Source organism: Antechinus flavipes, chromosome 6 (genome assembly GCF_016432865.1).
Source record: "Antechinus flavipes isolate AdamAnt ecotype Samford, QLD, Australia chromosome 6, AdamAnt_v2, whole genome shotgun sequence".
Lineage (NCBI taxonomy): Eukaryota > Metazoa > Chordata > Mammalia > Dasyuromorphia > Dasyuridae > Antechinus > Antechinus flavipes.
Window position 1 is genome coordinate 240481431 of NC_067403.1, and position 18750 is coordinate 240500180.

An 18750-nucleotide genomic window follows, 5' to 3' on the forward strand; every position below is an offset into this window, starting at 1 on the left:
TTATAGACATTTACCATATTGGAAATAAAAACTATTTTTGAATTTGTAGACCCTCTAAAAGGGTTTCAGAGATCCCCAGGATTCTCTGACCATACTCTGAGAACCACTGGAATAGTTGCTATTGCAATCGTCAAGGCGAGTTGTAATGAGGGTCAGAACTAGGGGCTGCCGGGAAGAATGGAAAAGAGAAATAAAACGAAGGGACCCCAAGGACTGGCTGGAATGAAGAGGGAGAGGGAAATGAAGGGGCTAAAGGTGATTTTATTTAAAGGGGCTCTCACCTTCTCGATCAGCATCTAACCCCCAGACTGAGGAGACTCTCTGGGGTCTGAACCCCAAATTCGGAGGCTCCAGAATCCAGGGGGCTTAAAGGGGCTTAGCCAATGGGCTATTAGGAGGATCAATAAGGGTTCTCCTTTGCAGTCTGAGGCTTACTGGATGGGACAGGAGGGCTGACCATTCCGACCTACACACACACACACCAGTGCCTCAGAAATGTCCGGGGGAGGGGAGTTCGAAGCTTGGAAAAGATGACCCAGCCTGTAAAGCAGCCGAGCCCAAATCCAAGGCCAGGTTCTCTGGTTCCGGGCTGTTGCTTTTCCTCCCTCCCTCCCCCACTCCTCCCGTCCCAGCTGGCCTTCCGAAGAGCCGGAGTTCACAGGGTTAAAGCCAATTCCAAAGTCGTGCCTGTGTCAGCCGCCCCCGCCTTCCTCCGCACCCCCCCTCCCCGGCCCCCCGCCCTCCACCTGCCTCAGACAGGCTGCGAATGCCAGGCCCGAGGACGTGAGGGGGGTGCGGGGGTAGGGGGAGCGGTTGGCAGGGCTGCTCGCTGAGAAGGTGGGAGAGATTGACAGCAGCCGGAGCTGAGGGGGCCGGTGACTGGCAGCTGCCGCGCCGCTGGGAAGGGGCTCGGCCTGGGAGGAGCTGTCGGGGCGGAGGTGGCCGGAGGCGGCCGAGCGGAGCGCCGACATCCCGCCGGACTCTCGCAGCCTGAGCCCCCGGGCGGAATAGGACTGGCAGGGCGCCGGAGAGCGCGCTCGGAGGGCGCGGGGGCCGCTGCTGGGCGCTGCGCTCCGGCCTCTACGGGGTTAAACGGCGGGCTGCGAGCGTCTCGAAGGTGACATTACAGCCAGAGTCGGAGAGCGCGGAGCGCAGAGCTAGCTCGGGCCCCTTCCCGCCGCGCGCCGCCGTGCCCCGCAGCTGTCCGCAGCCCCCCAGTCTGCGCGCAGAGCCGCCCGGACCCCCGAGGGCCGCCCGTCCGCAGCCCGCCGAGGCCCCGCAGGCAATACCCTCCCCGCTGCCCCGGTGCCCCCTGGCTCGGGCTCCAGCTGCGTGCGTCCCTGCCTCCTTCCTGCCTCGGCACCTCCGGCGGCTCTCGGGAGGGGAGCACCCCGCCCCAGCTCCCCCGAAGCCGCGTCCTCCCTGACGGAGGAGGGGGGAGACCGGGAGAGGACAGCCGTGAACTTGGCCCGAACCCGAGGCCTCCGGGTCCACCTGCTCCCAGCTCCACAGGTATCCCGGCCGGCGCTCCGTCGCGCGGATCCCCAGCCGGAAGGGCGGCCGCACGATGGCCGAGGGATCCAAGAAAGGAGGAGGCTCGATCCCCGGCGGCGGGACCCCCCGGGACGGCAAAGGCCTGAGCCGGGGAGCGGAGGCCAAGGAGGAGGTGGTGAGACGAAGGTGCTGGCGGAAGGAAGGGGGCGCGGCGCGGCCCGAGTTGTCGCTGCCGAGGCTGGCGTGGCCCCGGGGCACGACCGAGGACTCCCCGGTGGAGGAGCAATTTCAGCAGCTAAATCTCAGGAAACAGGTGTCTTACAGGTAAGGTCACGTGCAGGGAAGGGGAGGGGGGCATGAGGAGCCTCTAGCCGAGACCCTTCCAGGAGGGATCCTGCCACTGCCCTGGGGCCTTCCCTTGCGCCCACAGTCAACTATCGTACCATTCTGCCCTGCCCGGGACTTTGCCATCCCCCTAAGCGCCTTTCTAATCAACCTTTGGCAGCGAAGGTGAGAGGCTCGCTTCCCCCACTCCCCCCGGGTGGGGGATTCTGCTGCTTAGGGAGCCTGGAAGCATTCCCCTTTGGATCGTGACTGACGCTCTGCTGGGGGCCCAGGGTGCGCACACAGAGCAAGGAGATGCCCCATCCCCCTCCTCGGCCCGGTGGGGGCAGGAGGCAGATGGATGCTGGCGCACCTCCCTCCTGCGTCCCCCTGCCTCCCCGCCCCCTCCCCCATCCCGAGCTTGCCCAGGCAGCCAGGGGCCCAGGGAATTCGCCCCCTCCTGACCTAGCAGCAGCAGTTGGAAGAAACATTTGCTGTCCATCTGCAATTGGATTCTTCCCATTACTTGGCTTGAGGAAGAGAAACATGGAGGAAAGGGGGTAATCATGACATGGGAGAAGGGCACAACAGAATCCTATCTCCTGCCCCAATCGGGCACCATGAGATCGGAGGGATCTTAGAGAAATGGAGCCCACCTCTCTCCTAGTGCATTGTACTGGATCTGAAAGAGAACTAATGGCTCCCCCGGCCCACATAGATAATAAGAACTGGGCCCTTCCACTCCATATGCAAAAAAACTTTTCACTGGACTTCACAGAAAGCTTTACACGGGGGAGCCTGTCCCGGCTGAAGCGAGGACTGCCGGGAAAGAGCTTCTCTAAAGCAGCCCAGTTCCGAGTGTGAACAATTTACTGGGCCTGGCAGGCTGCCCACCCCGGCCCCATCAGTTGTATCTCCTTATCACCTGCTACAGAACCGTGTGTGGTTGATACCAGGGAGCCCTCTTGGCTCAGCAACATGGCACCTTTCCCACTGGAAGGGTAGATGAGGGAGGGAAAGAATAGTTACACCAGGGCAGGGAATGGGCTCGGGGAGATAGCTTGAATGTGGGCCACATCCTCTTTGATCCCTTAATATTATAACGGGTGAGCAACCAGGGGTTGAGGACAGCTGCCCCTGTTGGTGTGCCCGTCACCTGGGAGTAGGGGGAGTCACCGGTGGCTCCTGAGCATCACCAAAGAAGGATAAACAGAATTGAGAGGAGGTGCTTGGCTGGGGAAGGGAGAAAGAAGGAGGATGCCAGAAGAGATGGAGGATGGGATAGGGTTTGGGTAGAGGGCATGAAATGGATGAGCTCAGGGGAGTCCTGTAGAGAAATGGGATTGAAGGAACTGGGGCTTTTGATTAGAAAGTTGAGCCCTTTGGGGAATCTGGGAACATAGAATGAAAAGATCTAGGAGAATCAGGTTGTTTTCAGCCTAGGAAGGTGGGGAGGCTGGGGGGAGTATCTGGAAGGGAACTCGGGACAGCTGGAGGGAAACGAGTAAGCCCACCAACATGGGTGAGCTGGGTCATATATACATACGTGTATGTATATATCCCAGGCATTGTGCTAAATGCCGGGGCTATTAAAAAAAAAAGGCAGTAATAAGAATAATAACGACAATTAAGAGAGCTAGCACTTATATAGAACTTTAAAATGCTTCGCACACATATTATATTTCTATATATAATATACAGACAAAATCTCCTTTACAACTTTGTGAGATGGGTACTATCACTATCCTCGTTTTAGGGATTAAAAAAAAACCCTAGGATGAGATAGGTTCAGTGACTTGCCCAGGAATAAGTTTGAGACCAGATTTGCATTTGGGTTTCCTAGCACTTGCTTCTGAAAAAAATATTGATCCTGGCCTGAGGGAATTCCCAGTCTGAGAGAGAAGTCAGCCGGCTCCTGTACAGTGTAGTGTAGGTGAGGGATGACCTCAGAGAGACAGCACTAGCAGGAGGTCTGGGTGGGACTAAGGGCCTGAATGGCCTCCCTTCCAATGGAGGGGCCATGGAGAGGGCTGGTCATCTCACCTGGAGAAAGGCCTGACCTCTCCCACTCACTCCTGAGGACTCGAGTCAGGGGATAAGGAGAGGAAGGGGGAGAAGGAGGGGAGGAGCATTTATACGTGTGCCAAGCTTAGGGGTACCCGCTTTGTGAATGTGTCATTTGAGATGTTTGAGATAGTTCTATTATGATTACTTTATAGTGAAGGAAACAGGTTGAGAGAGATTAATGGGAGACAGCTAGTAAGTATCTGATAGAGGATTCGAACTCAGGTTTCCCCAATGGCAAACCCAAAGCTATCTCCACTGTGCCACCTAGCTGCCATAGAGAGGTAGGGAACAGGGATGAGACAGGGCGTCAGTGTGGGAGAGGAGGTACCCTAGAGAAGAGGAAGAAATCAAAGCTGGCCGCCCACCCTCCTCTGCCCCCAGATGAATGGATCCTGGAAAAAAAATTTAAATGATTTTTAAAAAATGAATAGATCCAGAGCTTCCTCAAGAAAACCAACTGTTGGGGCAGCTAGATGGCACAGTAGATAAAGCATCAGTGCCAGAGGTAGGAGGACCTGAGTTCAAATCCTGAGACATTTAAGACTTACCTGCTGTGATTCTCTGAAAAAGTTCCAAATTGCCTCACCAAAAAAATAAACAAACCAACCAGGAAAACAATTGTGATTCCCCACTGATGGCACGCTTCTTAACCCCTTCTGGCCCAAGGAAACACAAGTTCAGAGAAGAATATCTCTCTTCTGGTCCTGGTGAGACAGTTTGGGATACTAAAGAGTACTGAATCGGTAGTCGGGGGTCTTGAATTCAAATCCTGACTAAGCCACCTTAGACAGGCCATTTAACCCCCATATGCCTCATTTTTCTCACTTCTAAGATGAAAGATTTAAATCAGAGGATCTCTGAGCTGGACAACTCTCTGACATACTTCAGGATTTACCAAACTCTAGGGAAATGGGCCAGAACTTAGGGTTGGGCCCAAATCAGGGACAGATAGAGATAATGGATGAAAGTGAGTGGCTTCAGCCTGCACTCTAGCCCCTTAACCTCTACTTCAAGCCAATTGCCCCCGTCTCTAAGTCCCTAATTCAGAATTAGGATCCCTGTGTCTCTGGGTGAGATCATGCTCCGTTAGATCTTCCTCTCCACACTTGGTGAATGGTTAATTTTTTTAAAAAATGGATGAAAAGCCTTCCTCCATGGAGAGAAAGGGCAGAGAGAAAAGGATGCAGGCAGAGGAGGGCTCCATCCTCCACATAAAGTGAGCCTGAAGATAGAGGGTCAGGGCTCATCTGCTCCTGTTCATTTTTGAGTCAGGTGCTAATTAAGGGGCAATAGGTCAAGCAATATCCCCTCCTCCTGCACCCAGGGACCAGCAGCTGGTCCTCTAGACAGCCTTTCACAGGAGTTGAGCTTAACCTTTTAAAAGAGATGCTTTTTGTGTGACCCTGGGCAAGTCACTTAACCCCAATCGCCTCAGGAGAGAGAGAGAGAGAGACAGAGAGACAGAGAGACAGAGAGAGAGAGAGATGCTTTCCCTCTGGACAGGTGTTTACTTCCTTAAAGGAATAGGAGAAAGAAGTCACAGGTCGGAATGTAGGGGTCGGCCTTGGGACCCGGAGCCCTCTCAGCTGTGCAAAGCACCTGTGTCCCGGGCACCGGGCTGGGCCTTGGGGAGACAGAGCCAAAGGAGAGGAGCTGTCCTTCCTGAGCTCTCCTTGCCCTGGCGTCAGCACAGGCTGAGACCGCCGGAAGTCTTCCTTTGGTTTCCCGGTTTTTCATAAGCCACGAAAGCGGGGGTGAGGAGAGGGAAACCTTGCTCCGCAGCCCCGCAGAAGGGATGGTCTCTGCCCCCCCAAACTCGCTCCCATCACTCGGCTCCTCACATCCCCAGGACTGGGCTGTGCGGTGGGAGGGGCAGGATCTGAGGCTCGCGCTAGGTGGGTGTGGCCAGAGAGGGAATAACCAATCAGGACACCGGAGGAAGATTGTGGCTTGTCTCCCAACCAGTAAATACAACCAGAAGAAAAGGGGGCTGGAGCAAAAAAGAAGTCAGCTGGGGCCGTTCGCTTTGGAAGGGAGGAAAGCCCAGACTAAACGTAGCCTTAGGTAAGATGCCTGGTCGCTTGGTACCCAATGCCAATAATAGTTAGAATCATTCACTTATTCACTCATTTATCCAACAAGCATTTATTAAGCGCCTACTGTATGTCAAGCACTGGAGTTTGCCCCAAAATCAAGCAGTCTCTGCCCGCAAGAAGTTTACGTTTATTGTGGGAACCATGTCAGATTTTGAGCTGGAAAGTGGGTGGGTGATTCAGTTCAAATTCAGACTCAGATTCTAGCTTCGTGACCCTGGGTAAATCCCTTTCTCTCTGTCCCAGGTTCCTCCGTTGTAAAACGGAGGTAGCAACTATCCCTGAATTGTAGTAAGGAGCGAGAGAACATCTATAAAGAGCTTTGCAAAGCTATGTAAAGGCTAGTTGGCCCCTTCTTATTATCTGGCCCAGCGATTCTCAAACCGTGGTCTCAAAGAACAAAACTAATTTCATAATAATATTAGGAAGATGTTTACATTTCGAATACAGTAAATATCAATAGCTGTAAGTCTTCATGAATAAACGTTCACTGGAGGAAATAGCTACATGAATAAACGTTCATGGAGTTCTCCATCATTTTTAATCGAAAAGGATTCTCCGATTTTTTTAGAACTGCTGATCTCATCAATTCCTTCATATTACAGCTGAGGAAACCGAGGCCCAGAGAAATGAAGAGATTTGCCCAGGAATCCACAGCAAGCAGGTGGCTGAGCTAGGTTGTGTTCCCCAAATCTTTCGATTTCAATTAAGTTCTCTTCTCACCATACTGACCACGTGAGAATCACGTGGTCCTTCCAAAGGCCTGCTATGCTTAAGGACCCTGTACTGGGAGAAGCAACAAAAAGCCACCGGATAGAAATGAGGCTGCATTGAGGCGCTCCGGTAATTAGCAATTAGTGTTTTTATGGAACTGTGGAACAGAGGGCTTTACGTAACATCATCTCATGTCAACCTCCCAGCAAACCTTTTCGGAAGGTACTCTGGCGATCTGTTACTCCGTTGTACAGAGAAGGAAACTGAGGCTCCGAGAAATGAGGGGATTGATAAGGATTCGAGGTTCAGCCTGCACCCGGCTGTCCCTTGAACCCCAAGCCCACTCCGCTCAGCTGTCTGGAAGCCTTTGAGTAAGACATTTTGAGGAAGAAGAATAAGATCACAGGATAATGGATCTAGGGCTGAAAGGGACTGCAAAGGTCACCTAGTCCATGCTCTCATTTTACAGATGAGGAAAGTCACAGGGGAAGTGGCTCCCTATTATGTCTCGGATCAAATATAAAATCCTCTGCTTGACATTTAAAGCCCTTAATAACCTGATCCCTTTATACCTTTCTAGGCTTCTTACACACACACACATACACACCCCTCCTTCTCTATAACCCAATGATGTTGTTCTTCACAAAGGATGTTCTTTCACCCAATTCTGTCTTGGCACTTGCTTTCCTCCATGCCCGGAACTCACCCTCTCCTTTCCTCAGACTTGCAGCAGCTTCCCTGGCTGCCTTTAAGACAGCTCCCCCCTTTCCCCCTTGAGCTTACTTCTCATGTACAATGAGCCATTTTAGTCATGTCCAAACTCTTTGTGACCCCAGATCCTGGCGTGGTCTGTCATTTCCTTCTCCAGCTCATTTTACAGCTGAGAAAAGTGAGGTAAACAGGATTAAGTGACTTGCCCAGGGTCATACAGCTAGGAAGTGTCTGAGGCTGGATTTGAACTCATGAAGATGACTTTTCTTGACCCCTAGAACTCTGTGCACTATGGTGCCACCTAGCGGCCCCTTTGAGAGTATCAAGCCACTCCCCACCTTTTGGACACCGGACATTTTACAATCCCTTTAGCACTTAGCGTCTCATAAACTCAGAGATTTGGAGCTAGGAGAGACCTCCAAAATGACTTAGGACAAGTGTTTTAGTTGTTCAGTTGTGTCCAACTCTTGGGTTTTTGTTTTTTGCAAAGGTCCTGAGGTAGTCTGGTCATTTCCTTTGTCAGCTCATTTTACAGTTAAGGAAACTGAGGCAAACAGGGTTAAGTGCCTAGAGTCCCACACTAGATACCTTGTAGATACGAGAAGGGCAGGGACGGGGCTTTTGCCTTTCTTTGTATGTCCAGTAAGCGCTTCCTACGGGCCCTCCCCCAGGTGTCATTTGAACTCGGATCCCCTGAGCCGGTGCTCCTCAGCCTTTGTACCAGGATTTGTTTTGTTTGTTCCCAGAAGGAAGAGCTTGGGAGGGCAACGGCTCCTCATAATTAGTGGTCCAGAGGGACCGGCTGCCTCCGCAGGGAGTTCCCTCCATCACAGGGTTCCCGGTGATTTCATCATTTGTCCGAGGCGCCACAGGTGCCTGTCAGTTTCAGACTGGAAAAGCTGCCTCCGAAAGCCCTTCTTCCCCGAGATTTTAATTGAGAAGCATTTATTTGTCTGTGTGAAGTCTGAGGATAAAATACAAAATGGGGGGGGGGGACACTAGGAATACGAAAATACAGTTTCTGAGCCCTCCCCCCCCCCCAGCTCACACTCTAGTCTGGGGATAGAACATCCCAAATAAGGACCTAGAGGATATACGCAAAACATGCAGGGATAGGAGGCTAATAATTGAGTGAATCGGGAAACGCGCCTTCTGCTGAGCCTTAAAGGTAGCAAAGAATTCCCCGATAAGGAGGCGGAGGGGAATGTTTTCTGCCCCTGCAAAAGCTGGGGGCTGGGAGATTATTGTTCCTGGAACTGCAGGTCGGGCTCCAGGAGGAGAGGCGGGAGTTTTAGGAGAGGAAAAAGCCTTCTGGAAAAGCCGGCTGGGGCCCGAGTGGGAAAGGTCGGAAATGCCAATTGATGATTCTGAGAGAGATGTTAGTATGGGCTGGGTTGACCCAGGAGGGCTTCCTGTAGGAAGTGGGACTCGAGTTCAGCTTGGAAAGATGGGGGAGGGCTGAGGAGGAGGAGAAGGAGATGGAGCGGTGGGGGGGGGGGGGGAGAGAGGGGGGCGACGGGAAGGTTGGCCCCAACTGGGAAAGAAGTGTGACTTTCGCTGGCTGCTCCCCTGACCCCCTCCGTCACCCCGCCCCACCCCGAGACTCTCCAAGCCCCTGTCCCCACCCATCCCCCCCTCAGCCCCCGCCAGGCGGGGCGTCAGCTGCCAGGGCACGCAGGGGCGGATGGCCCCCTGCTGCGGGCACACGGCTCCTCGTGGGAGGGGGCACCTGATCCGGCTCCCGGGCTGCTATTTACCAGCCGCTAAAAATAACCCGCGGAGTGACAGGGAGATGGGGCCGATTTGTAATTTAAATAGCAACGGGATAAAGCGGCGGCGAGCCGGGAGAGATCACATACTGTCCCGAATTAAAAATGCAGAACCCTGGGGAGGGAGCGGGGGCCGGGAGGGGAACAGAGAAAGGGCTGGAGAGCGGCTCGCTCCGGGAAGCGCCGGAAGCGCGGGGCACTCCGTCCCGTGGTCTTCCTCTGCCAAGGGTGGGGCTCGGGCCCCCATTGTTTGGCCCTCTCCTTACTCCCTCCCCCCCTCCCTCTCCCCACTCCCCCACCCCCCCCTCCCCGGTAACGGGGTCTGGACGGCTTCCTAAAGTAGTGTGGCCGCGAGGAAACCGCCCAGGGCGGTAGGGGGGTGGGAGGGGTCCCAGGGCCCGCGCTCTCTTTGCCGCGTGACTTTGGGTGTCCATGGGGCAGTCGCGTTAGCCGATCAGGATAGGGGCCCTTCCGGCTGCAACGTTTGATTCCCGGTGCTCCGTCCCCAGGGGGCAGGGTCAAAGGCCGAGCTATCCTTGGCTGGGCAGCCGGTCTCTGAGGGAGGCTGGAGAAAAGGGGCTCAGAGGGAGGCCGGAGAAAAGGGGCTCAGAGGGAGGCCGGAGAAATGGGGCTCAGAGGGAGGCCGGAGAAAAGGGGCTCAGAGGGAGGCCGGAGAAAAGGTGCTTCAGGAGGGGGAGGCAGAGAAGCTGGAACCCTAGACGGAGGACAGCAAAGTCCAATTCAGCTTGCACTTAAGTGCCCGCTCTGGACAGCAAAAACCCTCCTTCCAGCTGCAGGGAGACAAAAGCTATAAACAGGCTGGAGCTGGGACTTCACTGGGCCAGGGCACTGCCCGCAGGGAAACTGGATCTCCTCGGGCTCCACAAAACCCTAGCTCTACCTTAACTTATCATTTCAGAGCATCCATGGGCCACTGAGAGCTTAAGTGATGTGCCTCGGGTCAGGGGTCAAGGTCTCACAACCAATAGCTATCAAGGATGAAAACCTTAACTTTCAACTTCTGTCTCCCATTAGAGGCTTCGAGGAAGGGACTTGTAGGGAGGTCTCCTCCAACCTCAGAAGACTCAGAAGTGCCTTAAGGGACTGTTCCATCTTTGTCTCCCTGACACTTAGCCCAGCTCCAGACAGAGAGTAGGTGTAGAGCGTCATAAATGCATGATGAATTCATCTGAACGCCTACATTTTATTGAGAAAACTCTGACGCAAGTAAAATGACTTCTCCACAGTCATGTGAATGATGAGAGGCAGATTTATATGCAGATCCACCCCTCTAACTACAAGAGCTCTGGGGAGGGGACCAGGAAAGGCTTCCCACCGGAGGTGGGAATCTTGGAGAAAGCTAAGATTTCCACGAGGCGAAGGGGAAGTATTCCAGGCCATTTGGGTTAGAATATAGAGTTTATGAGAACAAATGATATCTGGAAGGGGAAGCTGGAGTTGGGCTTGAAGGGCTTCTTATGTCAGGCTGAGAAATGGAAACTTTATTCCAGACACAAAAGGGAAGCACTGAAGCTGTCTGAACAGGAGAATGACAAGATGAGACCTGGATTTGAGGGAAAGCTTGCCTATGTGGAGGAGGGATTGGAAGAGGGAAAGACTGGAAGCAGGGGTGACTGGAGTAGAGAAAAGGAGCACAGATAATAGAGCTGTTTCAGATGTGCAAGAATCAATGACTGAAGATAGTGGGTGAGGGCAGCAGGAGAATCAGAAAGAACTCTAAAGTTGGGGATTTGGTGGCGGGAAGGATGGGACTGTCCCGAGAAAAAAACGCAAGTTTGGAGGAAGGCTGAATCTAGAGGGGGAAATGATGAATTCTGGGTGGGGAGCGTTGGATTTGAGAAGCCTATCGGACATCTCAGGGGAAGTGTCCAACAGGCTCTGGAGGAAGACAAGAGCTGGTCACCGATACTGGCAAAGAAATGCTCCCTTCAAAAAAAAAAAAAAAAAGAAAAGAAGAGCTCACTTTAAAAAAGAAAAGAAAAGAAATGCTCACTTAAAAAAAAAAGAAAAGAAATGCTCACTTAAAAAAAAAAAAAAAAAAAGAAGAGCTCACTTAAAAAAAAAAAGAAATGCTCACTTAAAAAAAAAAGAAAAGAAATGCTCACTTAAAAAAAAAAGAAAAGAAATGCTCACTTAAAAAAAAGAAAAGAAATGCTCACTTTAAAAAAGAAAAAAAAAGAAATGTTCACTTAAAAAAAGAAAAAAAGAAAAGAAATGCCCACTTAACTCATGAGAGAAGATGGGATCATCAAGGGAGAAAGTATAGAAACTCTTTCTATAGTGTGTGTGTATATCTATGTTATATAGAATATAATCTTGAAGATGAAGGACAAATATCATGAAGACCAGCATGATTAGGAGGCAGAACAGGGGAGAGGATTCAGCAGAGAGGACTGAGGAATCATCAGAGACATAGTAACAGAAGCAGGGAGGAGCCCCCCATTTGGGCAAATGGAGCCTGGGACTCCTTCCACGTTGGGTTGATAAAATTCCCCTCACCTCCTAAGTAATCGAGGTCATTCCATTTTGGTGGAATTCAGATCCAGCCCTCCCCTTAAAGGCACTAGGCAAATCCTTTCTTCCCTCTAGTCTTTAATGTCTTTACATGTAAAAAATGAGGGCTTGAAGCCTCGTTTTGAGGAGTTTACGAGGTTCCTTCCAACTTTTGTCTCTGTCCTATGTTCTTAACTCTCTTGCCAGTTCTAATACTCCATATCCAGAAGTTCCTTCTAACTCTTGGCATTTTTTGTCCTAAGATCCTAAGCTCTGCCATCCCATGTTCCGAGGTCCTTCTCGGCTCTGCCATCCCATGTTCCGTTTTTAGGGATCCGCCAGGTCTGACGTACTAATGAACATTCAGGAGGACTTGAATTGAAGTTTTGCTTCTGGCTCTTCCCATGCTTCAGTCAGGCCACACAGAACGAACACGACCAAGTCGGGGGTCTCGGGAAGGAGAGATGGGTGAGATCTAACTGGAGTAACACATCGGATCGATGATTTTTGAACTGGAAGGGACCTCAGAGCCCATCTGACCCAACCTCCTCACTTTATAGCTTCATTATTCATTCATTTAATAAGCATTTAGTAAGCACCTCCTGTATTCCAGGTACTGTGCTGTGTCCTATGGACAAAAAGACTAACATGAAATCATTCTGCTCCTAAGAAATTTATAGTCTATTGGAAGAAAATAACATGTACAAAGGCAGAAAATAGAGACAAAGTAATTTCTATTGAGAGGGCACTGAGAAATCAGGATAGGCTGCCTGGGGGAGGTGATATTTGAGCTTTGAAAAAGGTGAGACAAGGAAGTCTATTTCTGGCTTGGAGAAAGTGAAACTGATAGGTTAAGTGACTTATTCAAGGTCACACAAAAAGGAAATGTTCCCTTTAAGAAGAAGAGATTGAACATTAGGATTTGCTATAAACTCCTAGAGCTGGAGTCTAACCATCTCTGTGTCCTGGACCCCCTTGGTAGTCTAGGGAAGAATATGGGTCTCAGTTCAGAATCATGGCTTTTAAATAATTGGAGGAAAAGCTGCATTTCCATTAAAGGATCCTGAAAATAATGATGTAAATCTATTTGTCCCCATCAAAGTTCATGAACCCCCTGAAATCTTTGGGCACGTAGAAGTAGGAACTGCTGCCTTGGAAGGCAGAAGTGGAGTCTGACCGACTGTTTCCCCTTCTCAGAGCTATGCTATTTACTACTGGTGTGACTGGGGATATGTTTATCTCATCTCCCTGGGACTCAGTTTTCCCCATCTGTAAAATGGGGGTGGGAAGATTGCATTAAATGATCTTGTCAGTTCTCTCTGTCTCTAATCCTCTGTCTAAAGGCCTTGGCTCTGGGCTGAGTAAGGGAAAAACTTGATTGCAGCTGACCCACACTGGCTTAGAGTGTTCCTTGGAAGGTCCAGCAGATTTCCCTCTAGGTGGTATAGTGGATAGAGAGCTGGGCTTGGAGAAAGGAAGACTTGAGTTCAAATCTAGTCTCAGACACTTCCTTCCTCGGTCTGAGCCTAGGCAAATCACTTAACCTCAGTTTCCCCATCTGTAAAATGGGGATAATAATAGCCCCTCCCTTGCAGGGTTGTTGGGAGGATGGAATGAGACAATAATTGTAAAGGGCTTAGCACGATGCCTGCACAGAATAAATGTTATATAAATGTTAGCTATTTTAAGAAGTTATTATTATTACTATTATTATGCCACCTTTTGGCCCGGGCTCAATGGTCCCTCGGGAAGGGAGGCGGGGACGACTGAGGGATGCGTCAGCGTGGAGGCCGGAGTGTCTCGTTCTGGTTTTCTTGTTGGCCGTGAGGGAGGAGTGTTGGGAGGAGTGGTCATTGACTGTACGAACTGACTCTCTCCTGCACCTCTGCCGACCAGCCAATAGCCTTAATGAGACTACACGCGGGCTGGCTAATAAGATTTTGATCCTTGGCAGTAAGCGGTCCTGCCAGGGACATTTGTCTCTTCAGTTCAGGGGAGAAGCTGGGCCTCTCGGGTATAAGGGAGTCTTAGAGATCTGTGAAGACTGGAGAGAGGGAGGAAAATCAGATCTTGGGCAAGCGGGATAAGTCAGGGGTCTCTCAGGGACGAACTGTACGGCCCCATCCCAGCGGGCCAGGAAGGCCGGATGTCAGGGGAAACCCCTTTGTTTCACTCCTTCCGTTCCTGCAGACAGGAAGCCAGCTTCCCTCCCCTTTGTGAAGACTTCCGGGCACCTCTATCCAATTTAATTTGACAAGGATTTATTGAATGGCTATTATGCCCAGCCCTGTGCCAAGTGCTGCGTTGGGTGAGAAGAAGTGGGAACGAAAGCTCACGAGACTAAGAAAAGACGCCTCGCCTCCCGGGCAGACAAATCTTGGGGCCCATGAAGCAGAGAACCTTAGCAAAGAGAAACCTTCCATATGGTACCGAGAGTATCCAGGGGAACAGGAAGTCAGGAAAAAGGCCTGTATTTGAATCTTCCCACCAACACTTATTATTCACAGTTAAACTGGATAAGTCCCTTCTACTCTCTGAAACTCAGTTCAACTATAAAATAAACATAAGAACATATTTTTCTTATAGAAATACAAGTTAATTGCAAGTATTAGCTCTGACTCTACCACTAACTTAGCATATAACTTGAGGCAAATCATCTTTCTTTTTTAGATCTCATTTTCGCTAAAATAAAACACTTCCAGTCGATCGACATTTATTAATCAGCTACTGTGTGCCCACTAATGCGCTCTGAAAATTAGGCTGAGCTCGGACCCTCATTTCTTTATTCCAGACAGATGAAGAAATGACGTCCAGCGACAGGAGTGATTTACCCACATTAGTGACAGGGCTAAGTTGATCTGCTCTGAAATTCTGAGATCTCTGATTAGAGAAGGCAGAGACTGGGGGGCGGGGAGGGGGATCTTGAGGATGGAATAGAAATTTGACATGAAAGAAGAGTTCTGCAAAATAATTTGTAGTCATTTATTTACTATGGGCAGGCCTGAATTGTTCCTACCCTGTGACCCAGTAAAGTCACTACTGGACACATACTTAGATACCCAAAATGCCCACCCCAAGTGGATGTATACCCCACTACAGGGCATATGCACTCATCTGGTTCAATGACAGAAAGAAAGATGTTATATATAATAAAATATCTGTCATAGAACATGGTAGCAAACGGCTGCATCAGGAAGATCTGAATTCACATTTAAGTTCAGAGATTTACTAGCTATATGACCCTAGGCAAGTCACTTAACCCTATTTGCCTCAGTTTCTTCAACTGTAAAATGTGTTGGAGAAGAAAATGGTAAACTAGTATCTTTGCCCCCCCCCAAAAAAAACCCTCAAATGGACAGAGAATTGAATATGACTAAACAATAATAAAAAAAAAAGCAAGGATCTGGAAACAAAATCCTCATCAAAATTTTATGTAATGGATTATTATCGTACTGTAAGAAATGACAGGGGCAGTTAGGTGGCGCAGTGGATCTTGCCTCAGATGCTAACACTTTCTAGCTATGTGACCCTCGGCAAGTCACTTAACTCCAATTGCCATAGCAAAACAAACAAATAAACAAAAAAAGAAATGACAGGTGGGATTAATTCAGACAAAATAGGAAGATTTAGGATACAATATCAGAACTCAAGAATATAAGGACCAATCTTGACTTGAAAGGACTAGTGATGAAACACACTTATTACCTCTTGTAGAAAGGTGGGCTTTGGGGGCAGAAAGCGGCAAATATCCTCAGAGATAGTCAAAGTGTTTGCAATTTTTGTGTTATAAAAGGGATTCTGGGAAGGGTTATTGGGAAGCATTGTTTAAAAGTAGCAATAAAACTCTGTGTGTGTGTGTGTGTTGTGTGTGTGTGTGTGTGTGTGTGTGTGTGAAGAAGAAGGAGAAAGAGGAGGAGGAGGAAGAAGATAAAGGACAAAAAGGAGGAGGCAAGGACAAGCAATACCTAATTCAAGCCTTGGAGAGAATGGAGGAATCATCAAAATTACGTGACCTACCTAAAGTCACATGGGTGATAATAACATGTTGGGATTTGAACCCAGGACTCTAGATAATGAACCCAGTCACATCTTCCACCCAACTGTGCTGCTTCTCCAGTGCTGACTCTCGGACTTGATTCCTATGAGATTGTGGGCAAACTTTGGATTCAATTTACTTATATGTAAAATGGTCCCCAGGGTCTCTCAAATTCATAATCTTTTGACCCCTGAAGTAAAGAGGAGTCAGGTCATGTGATCATTGGGTTTTAGAATAGGAAGATGTCTTACAAGTCATGAGTTCAAACCCCTCATTTTACAGGCAGGGAAAGTGAGGCAGAGAGAAGTCGGTCACTTGGCCAAGGTCACACAGCCATGGAGTATCTGAGGAGGGCTATAAATGGAGGGCTCTGAAGAGTTGGGAGAGGAGTCAGCTTGGCCCTTTTTGAGGACAGAGAGTGTCCAGGGGATGAGCTGCATGCATGGTGCTCTGGTACATTTCCTTTCCCAAACTCCCCACTCGATAATCCAGGGGCAGAAAAGTAGAACAGCTTCCTCCCCAGGGCTCCAGCAGAGCCCAAAATAAATGTTACCCAGATTCTTCTTGTGCCTTTTTGAAAGGGCTCTGAGAGGCCCTGGGCTCCCTCGGGCCCGGCATCGATGTCTGCCAAGGGCACCCACTCCTTGGTCCCTTTACCCTGAGGCTCAGGGCAAAGGGAAGTGAGTCTGACTCGGACTCCAGAAAACTGGGGTCTGCTGCAAAGGAAAAGGGAGGGAGTCCCCAGCTGGCCTCACATTGGCACCAGCTCAGGTTCAGGCTCCTATCTCTTCCCTAAGCCTCCTGTCTTCCTGGGCCCCTCCTGGAGCCTCATTTCCTGGAGCTGGGGCTTCCAGATGCTTCGGAGGGAAAATAAACCCCGGCCCATTTCCTCTGTTTAACTGCTCTCCACTGCTTTCAAGGATAACTGGAACTACTGTAGCCACCCACAATACCTAGGAAAAGGAGGGCAGGGGCAGCCCTGGACACAAGGGTAATATAGTAGGGGTGGTCATAGCCACCATAATAATAACGGCAGCAATAATAATAATGCAAATATTTAGAGTACTTTAATGCTTGCAAGCCACTATCTAGATAATCCTCACAAGAATTCTATGAGGTAGCTATTATTATCCCTGTTTCAGAGATGAGAAAGCCACAGTTCAATGACTTGCCTGGCAGGATTACAATTCAGGTCATCCAGAATCCCTTTTATTTGGGTATTTGTTCTGCCAAAATGCTTTCCGACTCAGGAAGACCCGAGTGGCCTCTGATGGTCACTTGCTGTGTGACCCTGGGCAAAACCCTTTACCTCTGTTTACCACATCCACCAGAGAAGGCAATGGCAAACCAGTCCACAGTGTCTTTGCAAGAAAACCCCGTGGGCAGTACTGCTATGGATTACAAAGAGTGAAAAATGGCTGAACTACTGAACAGTAACAGCAGCTCCTGATGAGACAGCACTTTAAGATTATACAATGTTCTCCCTCACATATGCAGAAGGTACTCTAAGTATTGTTACATTCATTTTATAGTTGAAGAAACAGAGTCTCAGAGGGAAGTGGGGTATAATGGAAACAGCACCAGATTTGGAAGACCTGTCTCTATCTCTCACTGGTTGTTTATGATCCCAGGGAATATAACCCCAGAGGTCTTGGCCAATTCCTTTCATCTCTCTAAGTCTCTGTTTACTCACCTGGAAAATAAGAGTTGGATGAACAATTACTGATATGGCGATTTGAATCTGGGCTTCGAGGCCAGTCCTCGATTTTTGTTTTCTTGCCTCTCCCTGCCCTGTTTTGATCCTCCCAAGCTAGCCTCCCTAGAGATGCCAGACATGGGTCTTTTTTTCAGTTTCATCCTCAAAGGTGATTGGTAGAGAGAGAAGACATGCCAGGTAACAGCAGGTCCCACTCCATGGGATACACAGAAACTTGGGATCAGTGTAGATCCTTCTGGGCAGATCCTTACTCCAACACAGCCAGAGACCTTACTGGAACTCTTGTCTGGTTCCACATTGATTTCAATTAAGGGGGTTATACCTGGGTTTCAATAGCTCTGTCTGTCTGCTACTTAGAAGGTGACTGTAGATAAGTCTCTTCCCTCTCACTCATAAAGGAAAGCAAGCCTGATGCTTTTTGCTGTGGAGTTCTGGGCAAGTCACTGAACCCCTCTGAGACTCAGTTTCCTCATCTGTAAAATGGAAACAATCATCTTTATACTACCTGCTATGGAAAGAACAACCACAAAGCAGTGGAGATGATGTTTTAAAAAGTAAAAATAAAAAAACAAGTTTGGTCCCAGAAGAGGAGATAGTTGGAAAAGCCATTCCTTAGCAGAGGTGGGGGGCCATTGCAATGTGGAACATTGCATAGAGCATGAGATTTTTCCCCCCGTGTGTTGATTGATCTTGCTGGTTATATTCTCTTCCTCTTTTAACAGAAGGCTTTCTGGGTGGGCCAGACTTCAGGGGCACTGGTGCTTCACCCGATGAGGAAAGAATGTTAATCTGGATTCAGATTCGAACTGTGCAATTTTGGGCAAGACACTTCCCCTCTCAGTTTCCTCATCTGTAAAAGGAGGGGATTAGACCAGCTGGTGTCAGAAGAGCCCTCCAGTTCTGGAGCTCTGATCCTGCCTCCACGTCACAGAAGCTGCAGGCCAGGAAGAGGGGTCCTTCTGGTAGCCAGCCTTTCTGTGCCTTCCTCCAGGCTGACTGAGACTTGAGAGACTCAGCAGCCATATTTGGCAGGGCCCACTTTGAGGCCTTCCCAGCTTGAGAGGACCTGCTGTAACTTGTCCTGTCATGCTATGGCATCCAGGACATCCTGTTTTAAGACAGGAAAATGTTACCCCTGGACTGTGGCAGAGATGCACAGGGGACAGCAACAAAGTGTATACAGTAGGCACAGCATAAGAGGACCCGAAATGGAAGCCTGGGAGGTCTCAGGCCAGTCTATGTGGACTTGAGAGTGCATACAGTTGGCACAGCACAAGAGGATGTGAAATGGAAGCCTAGGGGGTCTCAGGC

At 49.8% G+C, this 18750-nt stretch overlaps 1 protein-coding gene across 2 annotated transcripts in view; it reads left to right on the plus strand.

The window, feature by feature from the left end:
• Window positions 1-1496: 1496 nt before the first annotated feature.
• DGKZ (diacylglycerol kinase zeta) overlaps window positions 1497-18750 on the plus strand; it is a 59519-nt gene continuing 42265 nt past the window's right edge. For both annotated transcript variants that reach the window (XM_051966134.1, XM_051966135.1), the window contains exon 1: window positions 1497-1818. In XM_051966134.1, the coding sequence (XP_051822094.1) occupies window positions 1568-1818 (251 nt within the window). In that variant the 5' untranslated portion in view covers window positions 1497-1567. The remainder of the gene's footprint in view (window positions 1819-18750) is intronic.